Here is a 19,096-nt window from a genome sequence, read left to right as displayed (position 1 = left end):
TGTAAGAATTCAATTATTTTCATAAATAATAAAATTCTTCATAGGATTTTAATTAATTAAAAAAATTTAATAAAATTCGTTGCAAGAATTCAGTTATTTTCCTAAATAATTAAATTCTTCACAGGATTTCAATTATTTTTAATATAATTTTAAGTAAATTCTTCGAAAAACATAATTAATTTCAAAAATTTTATGGAAATTCTTGGAAAGGAATAAATGAACAATTATCAATAATTTTTAATAATTTTTGCAAAAGTTTCTAGAGAACTTTCAAATCTATTTATTTACAATTCAATTTTACTAAATTTTGATTATTCGAAAATTCTTCAATTAAATATTTAGAAAATAAAAACTTGAAATAATATAAAAAGAATCCAATTAAACTTTTTTAAAATACAATTATTTCTAAAAATTTATGCTATAATGATTTTAATATTCAATCATTATCTAAAATTTTAACTGAAATTCATTTTTAAAACAATTTTTATTAGAAAATTCTACTAGAATAGAATTATTTAAATACAAAAATGAAAAAATTATTAAATAAATGAATGATTCTCAAAACTGAATTCTCATAAAGAATTTTTTTGAATTTTTGAACATAATTGAATTTTTGCAAACATTTGTAACTTCTTTAAAATTCCAATTTTTTAGCGTTTTTAACTATGATTCTTCTATAAATTCATGATTTTCAATAATTAATTAAATTTTTATATTAAAAAATTTATGAAAAGTAATTATGAATCCTTCAAATTTAATTTTTTGCACTACTTCAATAAAATTTCGTGACTTTTCCCTGAATTCCCTGACCTGTGGCAACCCTGTTCCTGCAAAATAAAAATCATATAAGAAAATTATTTCCAAATATTTATCGAGATGAGTAAATAAATCATTCAAATTAATGGAAAATTTGAATAAATAATAAATTTAAAAAAATATTTTGAACAAATACAAAATTAGAATAAATAAATCGTTTGAATAAATATAGAGAAAATACAAAATTAGAATGAATAAATCGTTTAAATAAATAATTTGAACAAACAAAAAATGTAAATAAATAAATTATTAAAATATACACGAAAATATTTATTACTTATTGACTATGTGCATTTCGTTTTTGGATTAAAATTACCCGAGTTGGGAAATTATTTTTCCATTATAGAAAAGAAATAAAAGAAAGAGGGGAAAAATTCTAGCAGTAAAAATTATTAAAGAAAGAATAGTCAACAATAGTAAAATAATTTTTTTCTAATGAATTAATTTCGGATTAGAACAATCAGAGTTGGGAAATTTTGTTTCCACTACAAAAAAAAAAAATGAAGTAAAGATTGAAATGGGAGGGGGTAAAATTTTAGGAGCAAAAAGTATTGAAGAAAGAGGAGGCAACGACTCTCTAACGACTGACGGAACGCAAAACTAAGTTTGTACTCGTAGGTTAACGGCTCGTTGTAAAAGCCTCAAGGAAATTTTTGTCCTATTCCTTTTGGAATGCTGTCTACTGATGAAAATAGAACAGGCACGCGAACGAAAGCAACTAGATGTTTCCCATGAGCGAGTGAACTTGCACTCTTGCGTTCCTCGTTGTTCAGACAGCAGTAATGTTTATTTGTTTATTTCCGACCCACACGCACAGACCCACTGTGAGAATATTATTGCTTTTAACTTTTCATTCAGAGAATATTCTCCTAATGCCAAAAATTTAATGCTGTTGAGATGGAACCTCTTTTGCTTTCTTTTTTTTTGTTTCTTTGTTATACTTAGATTTTTGTTGTTCTAATATTTTTTGTCTTGGCATTTTTTGTCTTATAAATTTTTTGGGACAACGTTTCTTTTTTCCAAAGATGTTTTTTTGTCTTAGGATTTTTTTTCCTCGACATTTTTTTGTCGTTAGATTTATTTTGCCTCAACATTTTTTTTTTATTGTCTGAATATTTTTTATCTTGCCAGTTTTTTGACCGAACGTTTCTTTTGTCCCAAAATTTTTTTTGTTCCTACAATTTTTTAACCATACATTTTTTGAAACAACATTTCTTTTGTCCCAATATTTTTTTGGTCTAAACATTTTTTTGTCTCAATATTTTTCTTGTCTTAACTTTTTTTTCTGTTCCAACAATTTTTTGTAAGCTCAGAAATTTTTTTATCTAAACATATTTTGTTTTAAAATTTGTTGGCCGAACATTTCTTTTGTCCCAAATTTTTTTGTTCTCACAATTTTTTAACCAAACATTTTTTGAAACAAGATTTCTTCTGTCCCAATATTTTATTTTGTCTAAACATTTTTTTTTGTCTCAATATTTTTCTTGAATAAACTTTTTTTCTGTTTGAACAATGTTTTGTGTCAACATTTTTTTTTTGCCCAAAATTTCTTTTGTCCCAATATTACTTTGGCTCAGAAATTTTTCTATCTGAATATATTTTGTTTTAAAATTTGTTGGTCGAACTTTTCTTTTGTCCCAACTTTTTTTCTGATCCAATTACTGTTTGTCTCAACATTTTTTTATCCTCAAAATTTTTTTGTTTTAACATTTCTTTGGCTCAAAATTTCTTTTATCCCAACATTTCTTTTGTCCCAATTTTTGTCTTAATATTTCTTTTGTCCTAACTTTTTTCCTCTTCCAACAATTTTGGAAGAGGAATTGTAATTTGTCTCAACATTTTTTAACCCAAAAATTCTTCTGTCCCAACATTTGTTTGGCTCCAAATTTTTGTTGTCTGAACATTTTTTGTCATAACCTTTTTTTGGCCAAACATTTCTTTTGTCCCAACTTTTTTTCTCGTCCCAAAATTTGTTGTCTGAACACTTCTTTTTCCTCAAAATTTTTTTGTCTTAACAGTTTCTGTCTCAACATTTTATCGGACCAAGAATTCATTTTATCCCAAAATTTTTTTCGTCATCAATAATTCTTCTTCAGTCTGAGAGGCAAAAAAAAATGAGTTTAGCTGTTTCGGAGAGTATTAATAATTCTGGCGATGTAACACTAGATTTATTCAAATGATCCTTTAAGATTTAAGGATGAAGCATATTTTGCTGAGGGATGTGTAATCCTGGTGGATTCTAAAGAGAAGAGATAAAAATAGAAGTACTTGCCAGTAGTAAAGAAAGAAGAGAAGAAAAATAGACGAGAGGGCATGATCATTCGTTTCAATAAACGACGCCTGAAATGGAAGAAGGTGGGCATCCTTTTTTCGATTCTTCTTCTTCCACTTCTTTTCCTTCTTCTTCTTCCACTTCGTCCTCCTCCTGATGGAGGATCAGAGCAATAGGGATGAGATTCAACACTGAGTGTATGTATAGAACTTTATGCGCGACCCTTCCTCTGAATAGAAAAACACTCGAGCGAACCAACGCAACGCTCGACGACGACAAATCTTCTTCTCTAATTTTTACATTCTCAATTCGAATCGGTGAAATTCTGTTAAATTTCAAGTAGACACAAGTTGATTACTGATTGAGACCACCCCATTGTTTTGGAGTTTTTTTTTTTTATTTCTTCTACGAAAAATTCTTGCGAATTTCTACTTTAAATTCTAGTAAACATTTTGTGGAAAAAGAGAGAGATTTGTAATTTAAAAACCAAAATACGGCCTTTTGTAAAGGTATTAAATTGGCAGTTTGGTTTTTTTTAATATGTCATCTCTCACCTGAGTTGCAACATTTTTTCCGTTGGGGCGCTAGTGTAGCTCAATTAAACTTGAAACATGGCGCGAAATTCAAAGAAACGAAAAATCTAATTCAGAACATGTTAATATTAATATCATTTAATAAATTCATTCATATAAAATTAATTTAATTTAAAAATTAATTTATTGTTATATAAATTGTTATCAAATTCTTTGAAAATAATTAAACTCTTTCGAAGAATTTCATTAAAATTTATAAAATCCATCAAATTCTTTGAAGGAATTTATAGAAATTTTGGAAAATTATTGAATTTTTACCAGAAATTTTATTAAAATTTTTCAAAATAATTGAATTCTATATAAGCATTTTATTATTCATAAAAATAAATGAATTATTTTTTTTAAATATAATTGAATTTCTACGATGAAACTTATTACTGTTTTTAAAATAATTAAATTATTTCGAAGAATTCACGTAGAATTGGATTGAAAATAATTTAATTCTCATAAAGAATTTGAATTTTCTTTTAATAATTGGAATTCTTTTGAAAAACTGTATTGTATTGAAAACAATTGAATTCCTGCCAAGAATATTTCATTATAATAAAATTTTTACGGTGAATTTTTAAAAAAATTTTCAAAATAATTGAATTTTTGAAGAATTTTATTAAAATATTTGAATTATTTCTATGAAGGACTTGGTTACATTTTTTAAAAATAATTGTTTTTTTCGGAGTATTTCATTAAAATAATTGAATTCCTGGCAAGAATTTTATTATTTATAAATATAATTGAATTTTTACAAGAATTTAATTAATATTTTTAAAAATAATTAAATTTTTTTTCAGAATGATATTAATGTTCTTCAGAATAATTGAATTTCTACGAAGAATTTGGTTAAATTTTTGAAATTAATTGAATTTTTCGAATAATTTTATTAAAATTTTTGAAAATAATTGATTTTTTGTGGAGAATTTCATTAATATTTTTGAAAATAATTAAATTCTTGTGGACAATTTTATTAAAATTTCTGAAAATAATTGAATGCGTGTAGAGAATTTCATTACAATTTCTAAAAATAATTGAATTCTTTTGGAGAATTTAAAAAAAAATTTTGAAAATAATTCAACTTTTTCAAGATCTTTTATTAAAATTGAATTGAAGCTAATTGAATTCGTGTCAAGAATTTTATTATTTATAAATATAATTTAATTTTTTTAAAGAAATTTATTAAAAATTTTTAAAGTAATTGAATTTTTATGAAAATTGTATTAGTATTTTTAAAAATAGTTGAATTTCTACGAAGAATTTTATAAAACTTTTGTAACTAATAGAAAATAATAATTAAGAAGTTAATAAGTGAATTTTAATTTCAAACCTGAAATTATTAAAAAAATTATAGTTTATTTTTGAAAATATAAAAATTTTGTAATTCGCATACAGTTGAACCTGTCGAAATGCAACTCTATTTTTAAAATTCATTTGTACTCAAATATATTCAAAAAGAATTATTTTCACTTAGTTTTAGAATATTGTAAAAATATTATACATAATTAAATTATAAAACAATTTTTTTAAAGATTATTTACTGTAATGAAATTTGTAAAATCTAGTTGCATTCCTACAGGTTTCACTGTAATAATAATAAAAAAAAAGTGAACACCACATTTTCCGCGTAATATTTTCCAGTACGATACAATAAAACAAAATACAAAAAATAAAACAAAATAAAATACAGTAGAATACAATAGGATAGAATAAAGTAAAATAAAATAAAATAAAAATAGGCTACAATTGAAAATCATAAATTTTATTAATAATGAGATGAAACGAATTTTGAAAAATTGTCAGTTTTTAAATGCATTATCAATCATTTCTATTTGGAGGGGAAGGGATTACCCATATATACATGGGTGGAATATTCAATGAGGTCTCGTCTGAATTTTGCATCAGTTCATTGAAAGACCCGAGGATCCTCGGAAATCCTCTCGCAAGAACTCTTCAGTTTTGTTGTAAGGCACGATATGAAATTACTTAGGTAAGTAACTAGAAGAAGGGGAAAAAAGGGAAAAGGGAGTGTGAGAAAAGAAAAGAGAGAAAGAGAAAAGTAAACAAAAAGATAATAGAAAAAAAAAATTGTGGAGGTGGGCCTAGAAAAAGAGGCTGCAATTGCAAAGACTCACTTCGGGCAAGCCGTTTCAATAATTCAAATCTCTCAGTACTCGAAAAATTGAATTTAATAATTCAATCCAATAGAAAAGAGTCGACTAGGCTCGAAAACCAACGACCATGACTGTTGCTCGAAACGGGTAAGCTCGTCTGATCAAAAATGCAATATCCAACTCGATTTCTTAATCCGATTTCACTGCACTGCTTCGTTTTCGTTCTCTCCCCTCTTCTTCTTCTTTTTTTTATTATTTTTCTTCTTCCTCCTCTCACCCTCGCACAATGCGGTAATTGAGTTATAACTGATACTCCGAACTGTGCGCGCAGTTTCGGTCAATGCACAATTATCCGAAAGTTCGTGTTATTTCTGGAATCAGGCTTTACGTCTTAGCTTTTCGAATATAGAGAGTTTATTCGATTATAGTATATGCAACTCTTCCGGTGACCACAATCTCTTTTTAATCTGCAAAACGATGGCGGAAAATATTTTTCCTCTGAAAGAAAATAACCGTATAAATGAAAATTATTTCAAACCAATATAGGTATTTTTTTTACAAATTCTTACATTTCGGGAAAACTCTTTTTCAAGCTAATTAATAGTTTAATACTTTCAATTCTTAATTAAATTTTGATTATATTCAAGAATTTTAATATAAATTCAATTATTTTCGACAATTTTGATGAAATTCTTTTAAAAAAATTATTATTTTCAAAATTTTTAATAAAATTCCATCAAATAATTCAATTACCCTCAAACATTCAGATAGAATTCTTCGAAACAGTTCAATTATTTTTATAAATAACAAAATGTTTTAGAGGAATTAAATTATTTTCAATACAATTTTAATCAATTGTCTCGAAAGAATACAATTATTTTTAAAAATATTATTTTAAGTAAATTATTTTCAAGTGTTTTAATAAAAAATAAATTATTTTCAACAATTCTGATAAAATTCTTCGAAACAATTCAACTATTTTTATAAATTATAAAATTCTTCGAAACAATTCAATTATTTTTATAAATTATGAAAATTTCGAAAAATTCAATTATTTAAACAAAAAATTTTAATAAAATTCTTCAAAAATTAAATTATTTTGAAAAAATTTAACCAAATTCTTCTTAGAAAATCAATTATTCTTAAAAACATTAGGAACATTCTGAAAAAAATTTAATTAATTTTCAAAATATTTATTAAATTTCTTTAAAAAAATTCAATTATATTTATAAATAATAAAATTTCTGTCAGGAATTCAATTATTTTAATGAAATTCTTTGAAAAATTCAATTAAATTTAAAAAATTTAACGAAATCCTTCAAAGAAATTCAATTATTTTCAAAAATTTTAATAAAATACCTCAAAAATTCAATTATTCAAAAATTTTAATAAATTTCTTTAAAAAAATTCAATTATATTTATAAATAATAAAATTCATGCCAGAAATTCAATTATTTTAATAAAATTCTTCGAAAAATTCAATTATTCAAAAATTTTAATAAAATACCTCAAAAATTCAATTATTTTCAAAAATTTTAATAAATTTCTTTAAAAAAATTCAATTATTTTAATAAAATTCTTCGAAAAGTTCAATTATTTTTTAAAAATTTAACGAAATCCTTAAAAAATTCAATTATTTAAAAATTTTAATAAAATACCTCAAAAATTCAATTATTTTCAAAAATGTTAATAAATTTCTTTTAAAAAATTCAATTATTGTTATAAATAATAAAATTCTTGCCAGGAATTCAATTGTTTTTAACTTTTAATGAAATTCTTTGAAAAATTCAATTATTTTTAAAAAATTTAACGAAATCCTTCAAAGAAATTCAATTATTCAAAAATTTTAATAAAATACCTCAAAAATTCAATTATTTTCAAAAATTTTAATAAATTTGTTTAAAAAAATTCAAAAATTTTAATAAAATATCTCAGAAATTCAATTATTTTCAAAAATGATAATAAATTTTTTCTAAAAAATTCAATTATATTTATAAATAATAAAATTCTTGCCAGGAATTCAATTGTTTTGACCTTTTAATGAAATTCTTTGAAAAATTCAATTATTTTTAAGAAATTTAACAAAATTCTCCAAAGAAATTCAATTATTTGAAAATTTTAATAAAATACCTCAAAAATTCAATTATTTTCAAAAATGTTAATAAATTTCTTTTAAAAAATTCAATTATTGTTATAAATAATAAAATTCTTGCCAGGAATTCAATTGTTTTTAACTTTTAATGAAATTCTTTGAAAAATTCAATTATTTTTAAAAAATTTAACGAAATCCTTCAAAGAAATTCAATTATTCAAAAATTTTAATAAAATACCTCAAAAATTCAATTATTTTCAAAAATTTTAATAAATTTGTTTAAAAAAATTCAAAAATTTTAATAAAATATCTCAGAAATTCAATTATTTTCAAAAATGATAATAAATTTTTTCTAAAAAATTCAATTATATTTATAAATAATAAAATTCTTGCCAGGAATTCAATTGTTTTGACCTTTTAATGAAATTCTTTGAAAAATTCAATTATTTTTAAGAAATTTAACAAAATTCTCCAAAGAAATTCAATTATTTGAAAATTTTAATAAAATACCTCAAAAATTCAATTATTTTCAAAAATTCATATAGAATTCTTCGAAACAATTCAATTATTTTTATGAATTGTAAAATAAAATAAATTAATATTTCGCAAGATTAAAATATTTTCATAAATAATAAAATTCTTCGAAACAATTCAATTTTTATAAATTTGTAAAATTCTTGATAAGAATTCAATTATTTTTGTAACTTATAAAATTCTTCTGAGAAATTCAATTATTTTGAATACAATTTTAATAAAATTTCTAGGAAAAAATTCAATTATATTCGAGATAATTTTAATAAAATTTCTCTGACAGGTTCAATTATTTTGAAATATTGTAATAAAATTTTTCTAAACAATTCAATTGTTCTCAAAATTTTTTAATAAAATTCTTTATAAATTTAAATTATTTTTATAAATTTCCAATTAAAACTATTTTCAAAAATAACATTATTTTTACGAAATTTAATGAAATTCTTTAAAAAAATGTATTTATTTACAAAAACTCTGATAAAATTGTTTAAAATAATTTAATTTTGAATAATTTAGTTATAATTTAATAGGAAAATTATTAATTACAAAGAAAAATAAACACGATTATTTTAAAAACTTAAGGGGATTTGAACCTTGATGACGTCACAGTTTGTGCAAAGCATTAGTTTTAAATCTGTGACGTCATCATGGTTCAAATGCCCTTAAAAGAATATCTTCATAAAATTCAATTACTTTCAAAATTTTGAGTAAAATTTATTAAAAAAAATCTCCTCTATTTTCATGAAAATCAAAATAAATTCTTCAAAACAATTGAATTATTTCAAAGAATTTTCATAAAAATCTTTATTTTCCAATAATTAAATTATTTTCAATAGAATTTTAATTACATTTTCTCGAAATAATTCAATTATTGAAAAAAATGTTGATAAAATTCTTAAAATGAATTCAATTATTTTCAAATTTATTGATAAATACTTTTTGCAAGAATTCAATGATCTTTAGTACATTAATTTTTAAAATTTATAACATTTAAAAAGGGAGAATTAATTTAAAAGCCAAGAAGCAAAAAAGAAAACAGTTTACCAGAATACAACCATTATTAATATAGATTACATAATATTTATTGTTTTCTTAATTCGTTTGTTTTTAAAGAAATTTTTTTCCTAAATTTTGAATTAATATTTCAAAAAAAAGCGCAAAGTGAGGAAATCATTTAACTTCACACGACGAATTATACACACATATATCTATATAAATAGCCCTGGCGAGAAGTAATTATTTTATTAGCTTACGACAGTGACACGCAAGACTCATGTGTAAACGATTCAACAAGAGATAAAGCCGATCGTGTTACACTGACCCATCTGGCAACTGGTTAAGAAGGTGTTTGAAATGAGTCGCTTAATCGAGATTAAAGGTCAAAAAGGCTGATCTTGATATGCTTGACGTTTGGCGGGAATTAATGCGAGGAAATTCAGAAAGAAAAATTTTCCCCTTCCTTGAAACTTCGTTAAAGGCACTTTTTGAAGAGAACAGTTTAGCCAACGAAGCGACTTCCGGTCCAAACTACTTAGCTCCCTGCGATTATTAATGTCCGCCTCGCGTGCACTCTCCAACATCTCATCGATTTTTTGTCCTCTTTTGGTATGAAAAAAAGGGGGGTATCTTTTCTACAAGAGAAAATTTTTTAAAAATATTTTTAAAAACATTTTTAATTAATAAATTTAAAAAAAAATAAATGATAAAAATAATTATAAAAAATTTTAATCATTATTACTTGAATTTTCGATAATATTGAAATTAATTGAATATTGAAAAGAGTTGAATCTTGAAAAATTAGAACAAAGTAATTCACGGAATTACTTTTTTCAAAAACTATTTTAATATAATTTTTGGAACCTAATTTTCATTCATTTTTTTTTTTATTGGTAAATATAAAACTTTACCGAAAGTTACAAATCAAAATATTACACTGACAATAAAAAAAACTAGAGAAAAAATAAAAGTAGATGAAGGATAAAAAATAAATTTGAAAAATAAATAAAAGTATGGACAGAAAAAGAGTGAAAATGAACAGAAAAAAATCCGGCATTATATATTATTGTAAATTTAAAAAATACCGTTTTTCCCCTTTTTCGGGTGGAGAAAACGAATTGTAACGGATAGAAGGGAAAATTAGGGAGGAATAAATTCCGTTGTTCGGCAAATAATTAAGGAAATGATGGACATAAATTTCGAAATAAGACATTTTAAAAGTACACGGTCTAGGACGAAATTGCTTCCATCAATTCGTGCCCGAGACGAATTAAAGCATTTGGGTAGAGTATGGGATATATTTGCAACTTTGCTGTATCTCGTATTATATGTGATCCAAGTGAACATTTCTCTTTGATTTAACGACATTTTCATAGTCTTTAGAGCACGATACGCTATTCCACTGACTATTTCTTAAAGTACAAACTCAAGTCTTTAAAAGTTTTGAAATCGCTTTTTTATTGAACCTTCATTCCAGTATTTGCTCTAACCATGTATATATATACTTATAACAAAATGAAATTGGCCAATAATAAAAAGATTCCCATCTTTGCTAATTCGATTCTTTATTGAATTTTTTTTACTTTATATTAAATATTAACTTTTATTTTTAATTTTTGCTGATCAATTTTTCTATTTCTTTTCTATTTTTTTTATTTTTATTTGAATTATTTGTTAATTTATTTTTTGTTCTTTTCTCCGATTATTTTTTTGTTTTTTCTAGCCACAGTTTTTTTTGAGGATATCAAATTGAGACGAAAAACGTATTAAAAATGTTGCTTCGCAACACTTTTTAAATACGTTTTTTCGTCTCAATTTGCAATCCTTAGAGAAACCATGACTCTGTATTTTTTATTTTACATTTCCTTTATTTTACTTTTCTTTCAATTATTTTTATATTTAATATACTTCCCAGGATTATTTTTTTTAGTTAATTTATTTTTTTATTCAGTTTAATTTTTTATTTTATTTTTTTTCGATAAAAATTTATCATAACGGATAAAATACAAGTTTGAAAACAAGTTTCCAATTAAATAGAAAATGAAAACAAAACAGGAAAACAAATATAAAACAAAAAACATTAATAAAAAAATGAAATTAAAAAAAAAAATTTTTTTTAATTTAAAAAATTAAACATTGTAAAAAACAAGAAACAAATGCTGTTCAAACAAAAAAGAATAACAATTGAAACAAATATAAAAGAAGAAAAAAATGAGGAATTCAAAAAATAACAAGAAACAAATGCTATACAAAAAAACAAGAATAACTTAAAAAAACAAATACAAAACAAGAAAAGACAAATAAAAAACAAAAAAACGAATTCAAAAGAATCAAAGTAATACAAACCAATAAAAAATGAAAAACAAGAAAAAAAATAAAAAAACATTGTAAATCAATATAAAACAAGAAAAACAGAAAATATAAAAAAATTTATCATAACTGATAGAATACAAGTTCGAAAAACAAGTTCCCAATTAAATTACAAAATTTCAGGGAATCAAAATGGAAATAATTTTTTTTTTTTTTTTTTTTGAATTATGGACATACGGGGAAGCGTAACGGAATAATGTTTTGGCACATGCTGTTAGTTGCACAGAGATTTACGTTCATCGTGAGTGACAACGAGCGTCCAGAATGTCATCACCTATGAAGAGTGACACTACTTACTTAACCGAATGACGGATTAAATTAGCTCCTGTTCTCAAGTTCTACATCAGTATTAAAATCCACTTTTTTAGTTTTCGATATTTTGTATATGCCTAGGGTTAATATTTTGTTTATAAAAAAATCAGAAAAAAATTATAAAACCAAAAAGTGGGTTTTAGAAATGAAAAGAAAATTAGAATTATTTATTCGTAGAAGAGAATTCTGACTATAAGGGAAACATTTTTGCTGTATTTTTTTTCGAGACAGAGAGAGATATTCTGTTTTATCGCTGCCGAAGGCCACACCACGAAATAGGCAAGTAACTACCAAAGTTATGCTAGAAACTCTATGGAGTAATCTGTATAAAACAGCCTATAATTAGGTATAAGATATAAGATAAATTTGGAGCCTAGCCACATTGGCCGAATGCCAGATTCATCTTGACGATCCTAAAGTAGAGACGCAGGATATGCTTAATGAAAAGGACGAGGGAACCAGATAGGAGGGAGGACATAATACCGAAAACGATATAAGCCAGCTTAGTTACATATGCCATATCCAACTATTACGAGAATATCACTTGTAAACATAAATCAAACTTAATTTTCTTTTTTTCTTTGCGCCAAAAAAAAAAAAAAAAAATACAAATGGAAATTAAGACAAAATTCTGAATTTTCCACGTTTGGTTTTTTTTATACTCTGTATAGTCACACAAAGTTTCACTATAACGGAAATCGTCCGGGAAGCTGTCGACAAAATGGAAAGGTCTCACAAATAAGCGAAGAAACATTACAATCCCCTTGCATGACATGATTTCTCCTTTACTGCGTTCTATGTCTCATAAAACATTTTACGAAGAGAACGTGACTTGACTTTACTCGAATTCTCGAATCGGATTAATTTTTCAAATGACGAAAAAGTGGCTTTTCAAATAAATTGAATTATAATATGGTATAAAAAGACAATTTGCCCTGACAATAAATTATAATTTGAATATTCCCTCATGAAAAATTGAAATCAATATTTATTCAATTACTTTTGTTTGTGTGTTGCTGGAAATTAATTTTTTAAATAAATCTGTAAATATTTGAGGTCGGATATTTCTTATTCGATGCAGCTTTCAATTAGAGAAATTTCCTCGATTTTTATTTAAAACAATTCCAATTTGAAACAAATTGAATCTTTTATTTAAAACTAATTTTGCCAATATTCAAAAAATATTTTACCCACATTTAAATAAATTTTAGTCTTAAAATTTCTAGCAAATTTCAGGCAAAGTAGAGATAAAATTTTTAATTTAGACGTAGAAGCGAAAAAACTGTCCAAGATGGATACTAGACAGTTAGTTAAAAGAAAAAAAATAGTAAGTAAAATAAGATAAAGAAAAAATCTTTTTTAAACTTTCCTTTCGGGAATTCTTACAATCTGACGATTTTTTTTTTAAATGATTATACCAGTTTCTTTCTTTTTGATAAAACTTCTCCAAGCTGATATATCGCGTGAGAATGCGCGACATGCAAACGAACACGACTTCTGTTATTCGATTCCCGTAGTTTTGAAAAAAATTCAAAGTTTTAATACACTTTTAAATGAAGCTTTACCTCGGCAATTATAAAAAGTTTCAGTGTGTAATTGGTCCGACGATGCGATATTTAGATGAGAAATAAAAAAAAGAAGCCCACTAGGAATGATCTAAATATTTGAAAAAGAAATGAAGTCTAAAAAAAATTTTATCCCTCAATCTCAAAAAATGTAAAAAAAAATAAAGAAAGTAGATTAAGGATAAATAAAATTAGAAAATAATGAAAGGAATAAAAATTGAGTAAAATATCTATTGGATATTAAAACGTATGGTTATATAATATAATTTATGGCAAATTAGAGTTTAGAAAAAAATATTTCATTCATTAAAATGTTAAAAACTTGAGGTACTTGAGCGTTAACGACACTGGAGTTTAATTTTGCCGTAAATCCTAGACCTCGTTTCGGAGTTTTACGACCGGGAGACTCAAGAAAGTAGAGAACTTGCAAAGTGACACGTGAAATCGGTCAATACTTCTCCCTCATAGCGCGCTTTTTATTCTTATCTCTGAAATATGCTATTTTGATCTCCGTTTGTGTAATTTAGCTTATCTGATTAAAAAAAAAAAGTGGTAAAATAGAAGAAAATCGCTTTTTTAAATAAAAACTGAGGTAATTTTTTTTCCTCTCGTGTTAAAATTACCTGCGTATGCAAAAGAAAACAAATAAAAAACAGAGGAAAGAAATAAAAAATAAAGAAAATGAAAAAATTAAATATAAAGCAAACTAAGATAAGAGAAAAACAAAAAAAAGGAGAAAACAAATCCAAAATAAGAAAAGCAAAAAAAGAAATTCAAAAAGCAAATGCAAATTAACCAATACATGAAAAATTGAAAAAAAACAAGTAGAAAACGTATACAACTAACACAAGAAAAAAATTGAAAAACTCAAAAACCAATGAGAAACAAATGAATACTAACAAAACGAGAATAACTTAAAAAACGAATACAAAACAATAAAAAACAAATTCAAACCAAACAAGACAAGAAATAAACCAATTATGCAAAATAAACAAAAGAAGAAAAAAGCAAAAAAAAAAAAAAAAAAAAAAACGAATACAAAACAATCAAAACAAAACAAATACAAAACAACAGAAAACAAGAAAAAACAAATAAAAAATAACCAAAGCAAGAAAAACCCCCAAAAAAACAACAGAAAAAATACAAAACAAGAAAAAATAAAAAAATAACTGTCAATCAATCAAAACAAGAGAAAATAAAATAGAAAACCAATATCAAACTAAAAAACAAGTATAAAACAAGAAAAAAAAAATTAAAACTTTAACAAGAATCAAATGCTATACAAACAAAACAAAAATAACTTAGAAAAAATAAATATAAAACAAACAAAACAAGGAAAAAAAAACTAATACAAAACAAACAAAACAAGGAAAAAACAAAAAAAAACTAATACAAAACAATCAAAACAAAATTAACAAAAAAAAAAAAAAGAAATACAAGACAAAGACAAAACAAGAAAAAGCAAATATAAAAGACTTTTGAGTCTTTAAACGAGAAAAAACTTAAAAAAAATAAATGTTAAACAACCCAAACAAGAAAAAAGAAAACAAAAACAAAACAGGAATACAAATATAATACAAAACAAATAAATAAAAAACAAGAAAAAAAATAAAAAAAACAAATGCTGTACAAACAAAACAAGATTAACAATAAAGAACAAATACAAAACAAGAAAAATCAAATAAAAAACTAATAAAAACAAATAAAAAATAACCAAAGCAAAAAAAACAAGTAGAAAACAAATACAAGAAGAAAATTTTAACAAAAAAATGCAAAACAATCGAAACAAGAATAACTTAAAAAAACAAATACAAAACAATCGAAACAAGAATAACTTAAAAAAACAAATACAAAACAATAAAAAAACAAGTTCAATACAAACGAAACAAGAAAAAACAAAAATACGAGTACAAAACTATCAAAATAAAACAAATAGAAAAAACACAAAACAAGAAAAAAAGCAAGAAACCAATGTAAACAATAGAAAACAAGAAACACCTTAAAAAAATTCTACAGAAAGCAAATACAAAACAAGAAAAAATAAAAATAAAATGCAAAACGTGCAAAACGAGAAATAACCAAAAAATCAAATAGAAAATAAATACGAAACAAAACAAAAAAACAAATACAAAATAAACAGAAAACGAACAAAAACCAATAATAAACTTAAAAAACAATAAAAACAAATAGTAAACAAACAACACAAAAATAACTTCAAAAAACAAATAGAAAACAAAAAAAACTCAAAAAACAAATAAAAAAATAAATAAAAACAAATACAAAACACGAAAAAACAAAAAAAAAAAAAATTCAAAAAACATTTTAAAAAAATGATAAACAAACAAAACAAGAAAAAATAAACAGAATCATGAATATTTGAAAACCTCAAAAATAATACAAAACAAATGCAAAAACAAACGATCAAAAAACAAATAAAACAAGTAGTGTTGCATTCGATCGAGAAATCGCTCGAAAAAAACGAGAAATCTCGTGAAGAAGGCAATGAAAAAAATTGAATGATAAATCACATTCAATTGTTTTCATTGTCTTCTTCACGAGATTTCTCGTTTTTTTCGAGCGATTTCTCGATCGAATGCAACACTAAAAACAAGAAATATATAAAATTTAATAAATAAAAATAGGATAAAGAATTTAATTTAAAATTTTCTAAAATTATATTTACTTTTTGTTACAGAGAGCCTCAGAGAGTACTTTACCAAATATGGAGACATCACAGAAGTTATGGTTATGAAAGATCCCACTACTCGGCGGTCAAGGTAAGTTTCTTTTCTTTCCTTTTCTTTTAAACAAAAAATATTATTTAAAAGTCAATACAAAAAATTTTTAATGAAATCATTAAGAACGAAGAAGAAAGCAAAAAAAAAAGTTAATAATAACAGTCAATTAACTTTGATCTCCAGTGAGTATTTTTTCGTGATTATTTTTTTTTTACTGTCTGTATAAAGATTTACACTTTTCATGATTAAAAATAAATAGTTTTGCATATTCAATTAACAGAAATTGACGGTTTCCGATTTCATGCGCGGTAATATAATTGACTTGCAACAAGAATTCAATTTTCAAATTAACAGCAATCAAATGAAATTCCGCATTCGCGTGCACCTGTCCACGTTTACTTCAAAATGCAATGGCATTCACATGCAATCGTCTTATGTATTATGCTAATTATAATGAAAAATTAACTGCAGACTTTCGTGAAAACATTATCATATATTCATTTTATTTTATGCAAAAATAATTCAATATAAAATACATACAATTTCCTTTTTTCGAAGGATAAATTCCTCGAAAAAATGGGGAAAATTAAAATAAGCCAGTCGGAAAATTTTTTTGTTTATTTAAATTTCGCGACAATATAATTCATTAAATTTGCCACCTAGATGGCGTGAAAATTCTCTCATAAACAAAATGAGGCGAATAGATTTTTTTGCTAATTTTAATTGGTGAGCGATTCTTTATTAATTTAAATCTAGACGGAGAACAATATTTAAAGAGTAAAAAATAGAGTAACAATTAAGTAGAAAGTAAAAAAGGGAGTAAAAAAGGGAGTAAAAAATGGGAGTAAAAATATTTGAGAGTAAAAATATTTGAGAGTAAAAATATTTGAAAGTAAAAATATTTGAGAGTAAAAATATTTGAGATTAAAATTATTTAAGAGTAAAAATATTTGAGAGTAAATATATTTAAAGTAAAAAATTTTTAAAGTAAAAAATACAGAGTAGAAAATATTTAGAGAGTAAAAAATATTCCAAGTGAAAAACAAAAGAGTAGAAAATGTTTTGAGAGTAAAAAATATTTAAAGTAAAAAACAAAAGGATACAAAACATTTGTAGAGTGAAAAATATTTAGAGATTAAAAATATTTAGAGAGTAACAATATTTAGAAAGTAACAAATATTTGCAGAGTAAAAAATATTTAGAGAGTAAAAATATTTAGAAAGCAACAAATATTTAGATTAAAAAATTGTTTATTGATTAAAAAGAAATTGAGAGCAAAAATATATTTACAGTAAAAAAATAGAGTTACAAATATCAACAAAAGAAATATAAATGAGCGGTAAATAAACAAGTACATTTAAAAGTATATTGAAAAAAAATATATATATATAAAAATATAATAAATAAAAGAGTATAACAAAAACACCTTAAACAGTGGCATGATTCATGATTGAAGAAATAATAATAAACAGCATACGATAGCCAGTAATTTTTCATTAAAACCGACCATTTTACGTGTACACTTTGAAGTTATTTTGAAAATTGTGGTTATGAAAGAGGAGACAACGTTCATTTAGCTATTCATCCCCGAGGATATTAAACATTTTTTATTGAAAATAATACGGTTATTATTAGTACTTTATTTTTTATGATTATACCAACATTAACTGTATCGCTTTCACTATTATGTCCCTCTATTTATATACATTAGTAGAATTTAGTGTACAATTAAGTACAAAAATTTTCGTATTTATATTGTGCAGTCTACATATTTTGTATATTATAATTTCAATTTTAAATTTTTATGTTATAAACTGTTTTCTTTTACAAAGAGCTGAAAAATAATTTCGAACACTTTCCAAAGTGCTAAAAAAATGCCGATAAAATTAACGCTCCAAAAGTAAAATACTGAAAGTATTGAAAAAATTAATTTTACTTTATTTACATTTTTTATTATTTTTTATTTATTTTAACAAATTTTTTTATTTCTATTCACCCTTTTATTGTTTTTTATTCATTTAAATTAACATTTTTTATTTTTATTTAGTTTTTTATTGCTTTTTGCTTATTTCTTTTTATTTTAATTTGTTTTAATTTGTTTTAATTTAATTCTTTATTTGCTATTTTTATTGTTTATTTTTTTAAATTTATTTTTAATGACAAAGATAGTGAACTGCGTTCAACAGTTTTGCATGGAAAGTTTAGTGGTTTAATTAAATTTAATTGAATCAAAGGGTTCATTAACGAGGAAAATATATTAAAATTTCTTTTTTGGAATATATATTTTTAAAAATCTAATAATGCTTGACACGTGTAGCCAAGCATATGGGAATTTGAGACATGCCCCTCATCTTTCTCATTCATCGCACCGAAAGTGGCGTTCAATCCGGAAAAGCATCCAAAAATGATTGACGAGCGAAGGCCAACGACTCTAAAAATATTAAAGCACATATTTCGTTGAAATACAGCTAACGTTATTTTCGTCTTCATTTTTCTCGCATATGCAAACTTCAAAATTTACATATATTGTCTTTTTCAAATTTGACTTTATAATATGAATATCAATTTTAAAAATCAATATTAGTTATTTTTAGACGCACAATTTTTAACTTTACAGAAAAAATAACGAATAAATAACTAACAAAATAAATAAATACTAAATAAATAACAAGTAACAAATGGCAAATGAATAGTAAATAAATAAGAAAT

The 19,096-nt window shown here is 23.6% G+C and overlaps 1 protein-coding gene across 7 annotated transcripts in view; it reads left to right on the top strand.

Annotated features, from left to right (window-relative positions):
* The window catches only part of LOC122505579 (RNA-binding protein Musashi homolog Rbp6), a 1,132,030-nt gene that overhangs the window by 453,670 nt on the left and 659,264 nt on the right, over window positions 1-19,096 (top strand). For all 7 annotated transcript variants that reach the window (XM_043617295.1, XM_043617293.1, XM_043617298.1 and 4 more), the window contains exon 3: window positions 16,345-16,426. In XM_043617295.1, the coding sequence (XP_043473230.1) occupies window positions 16,345-16,426 (82 nt within the window). The remainder of the gene's footprint in view (window positions 1-16,344; window positions 16,427-19,096) is intronic.

The sequence above is a fragment of the Leptopilina heterotoma genome, unplaced genomic scaffold, assembly GCF_015476425.1.
Source record: "Leptopilina heterotoma isolate Lh14 unplaced genomic scaffold, ASM1547642v1 Lhet_36, whole genome shotgun sequence".
Taxonomy (NCBI): Eukaryota; Metazoa; Arthropoda; class Insecta; order Hymenoptera; family Figitidae; genus Leptopilina; species Leptopilina heterotoma.
This window is presented reverse-complemented; position numbering and strand designations above follow the sequence as displayed.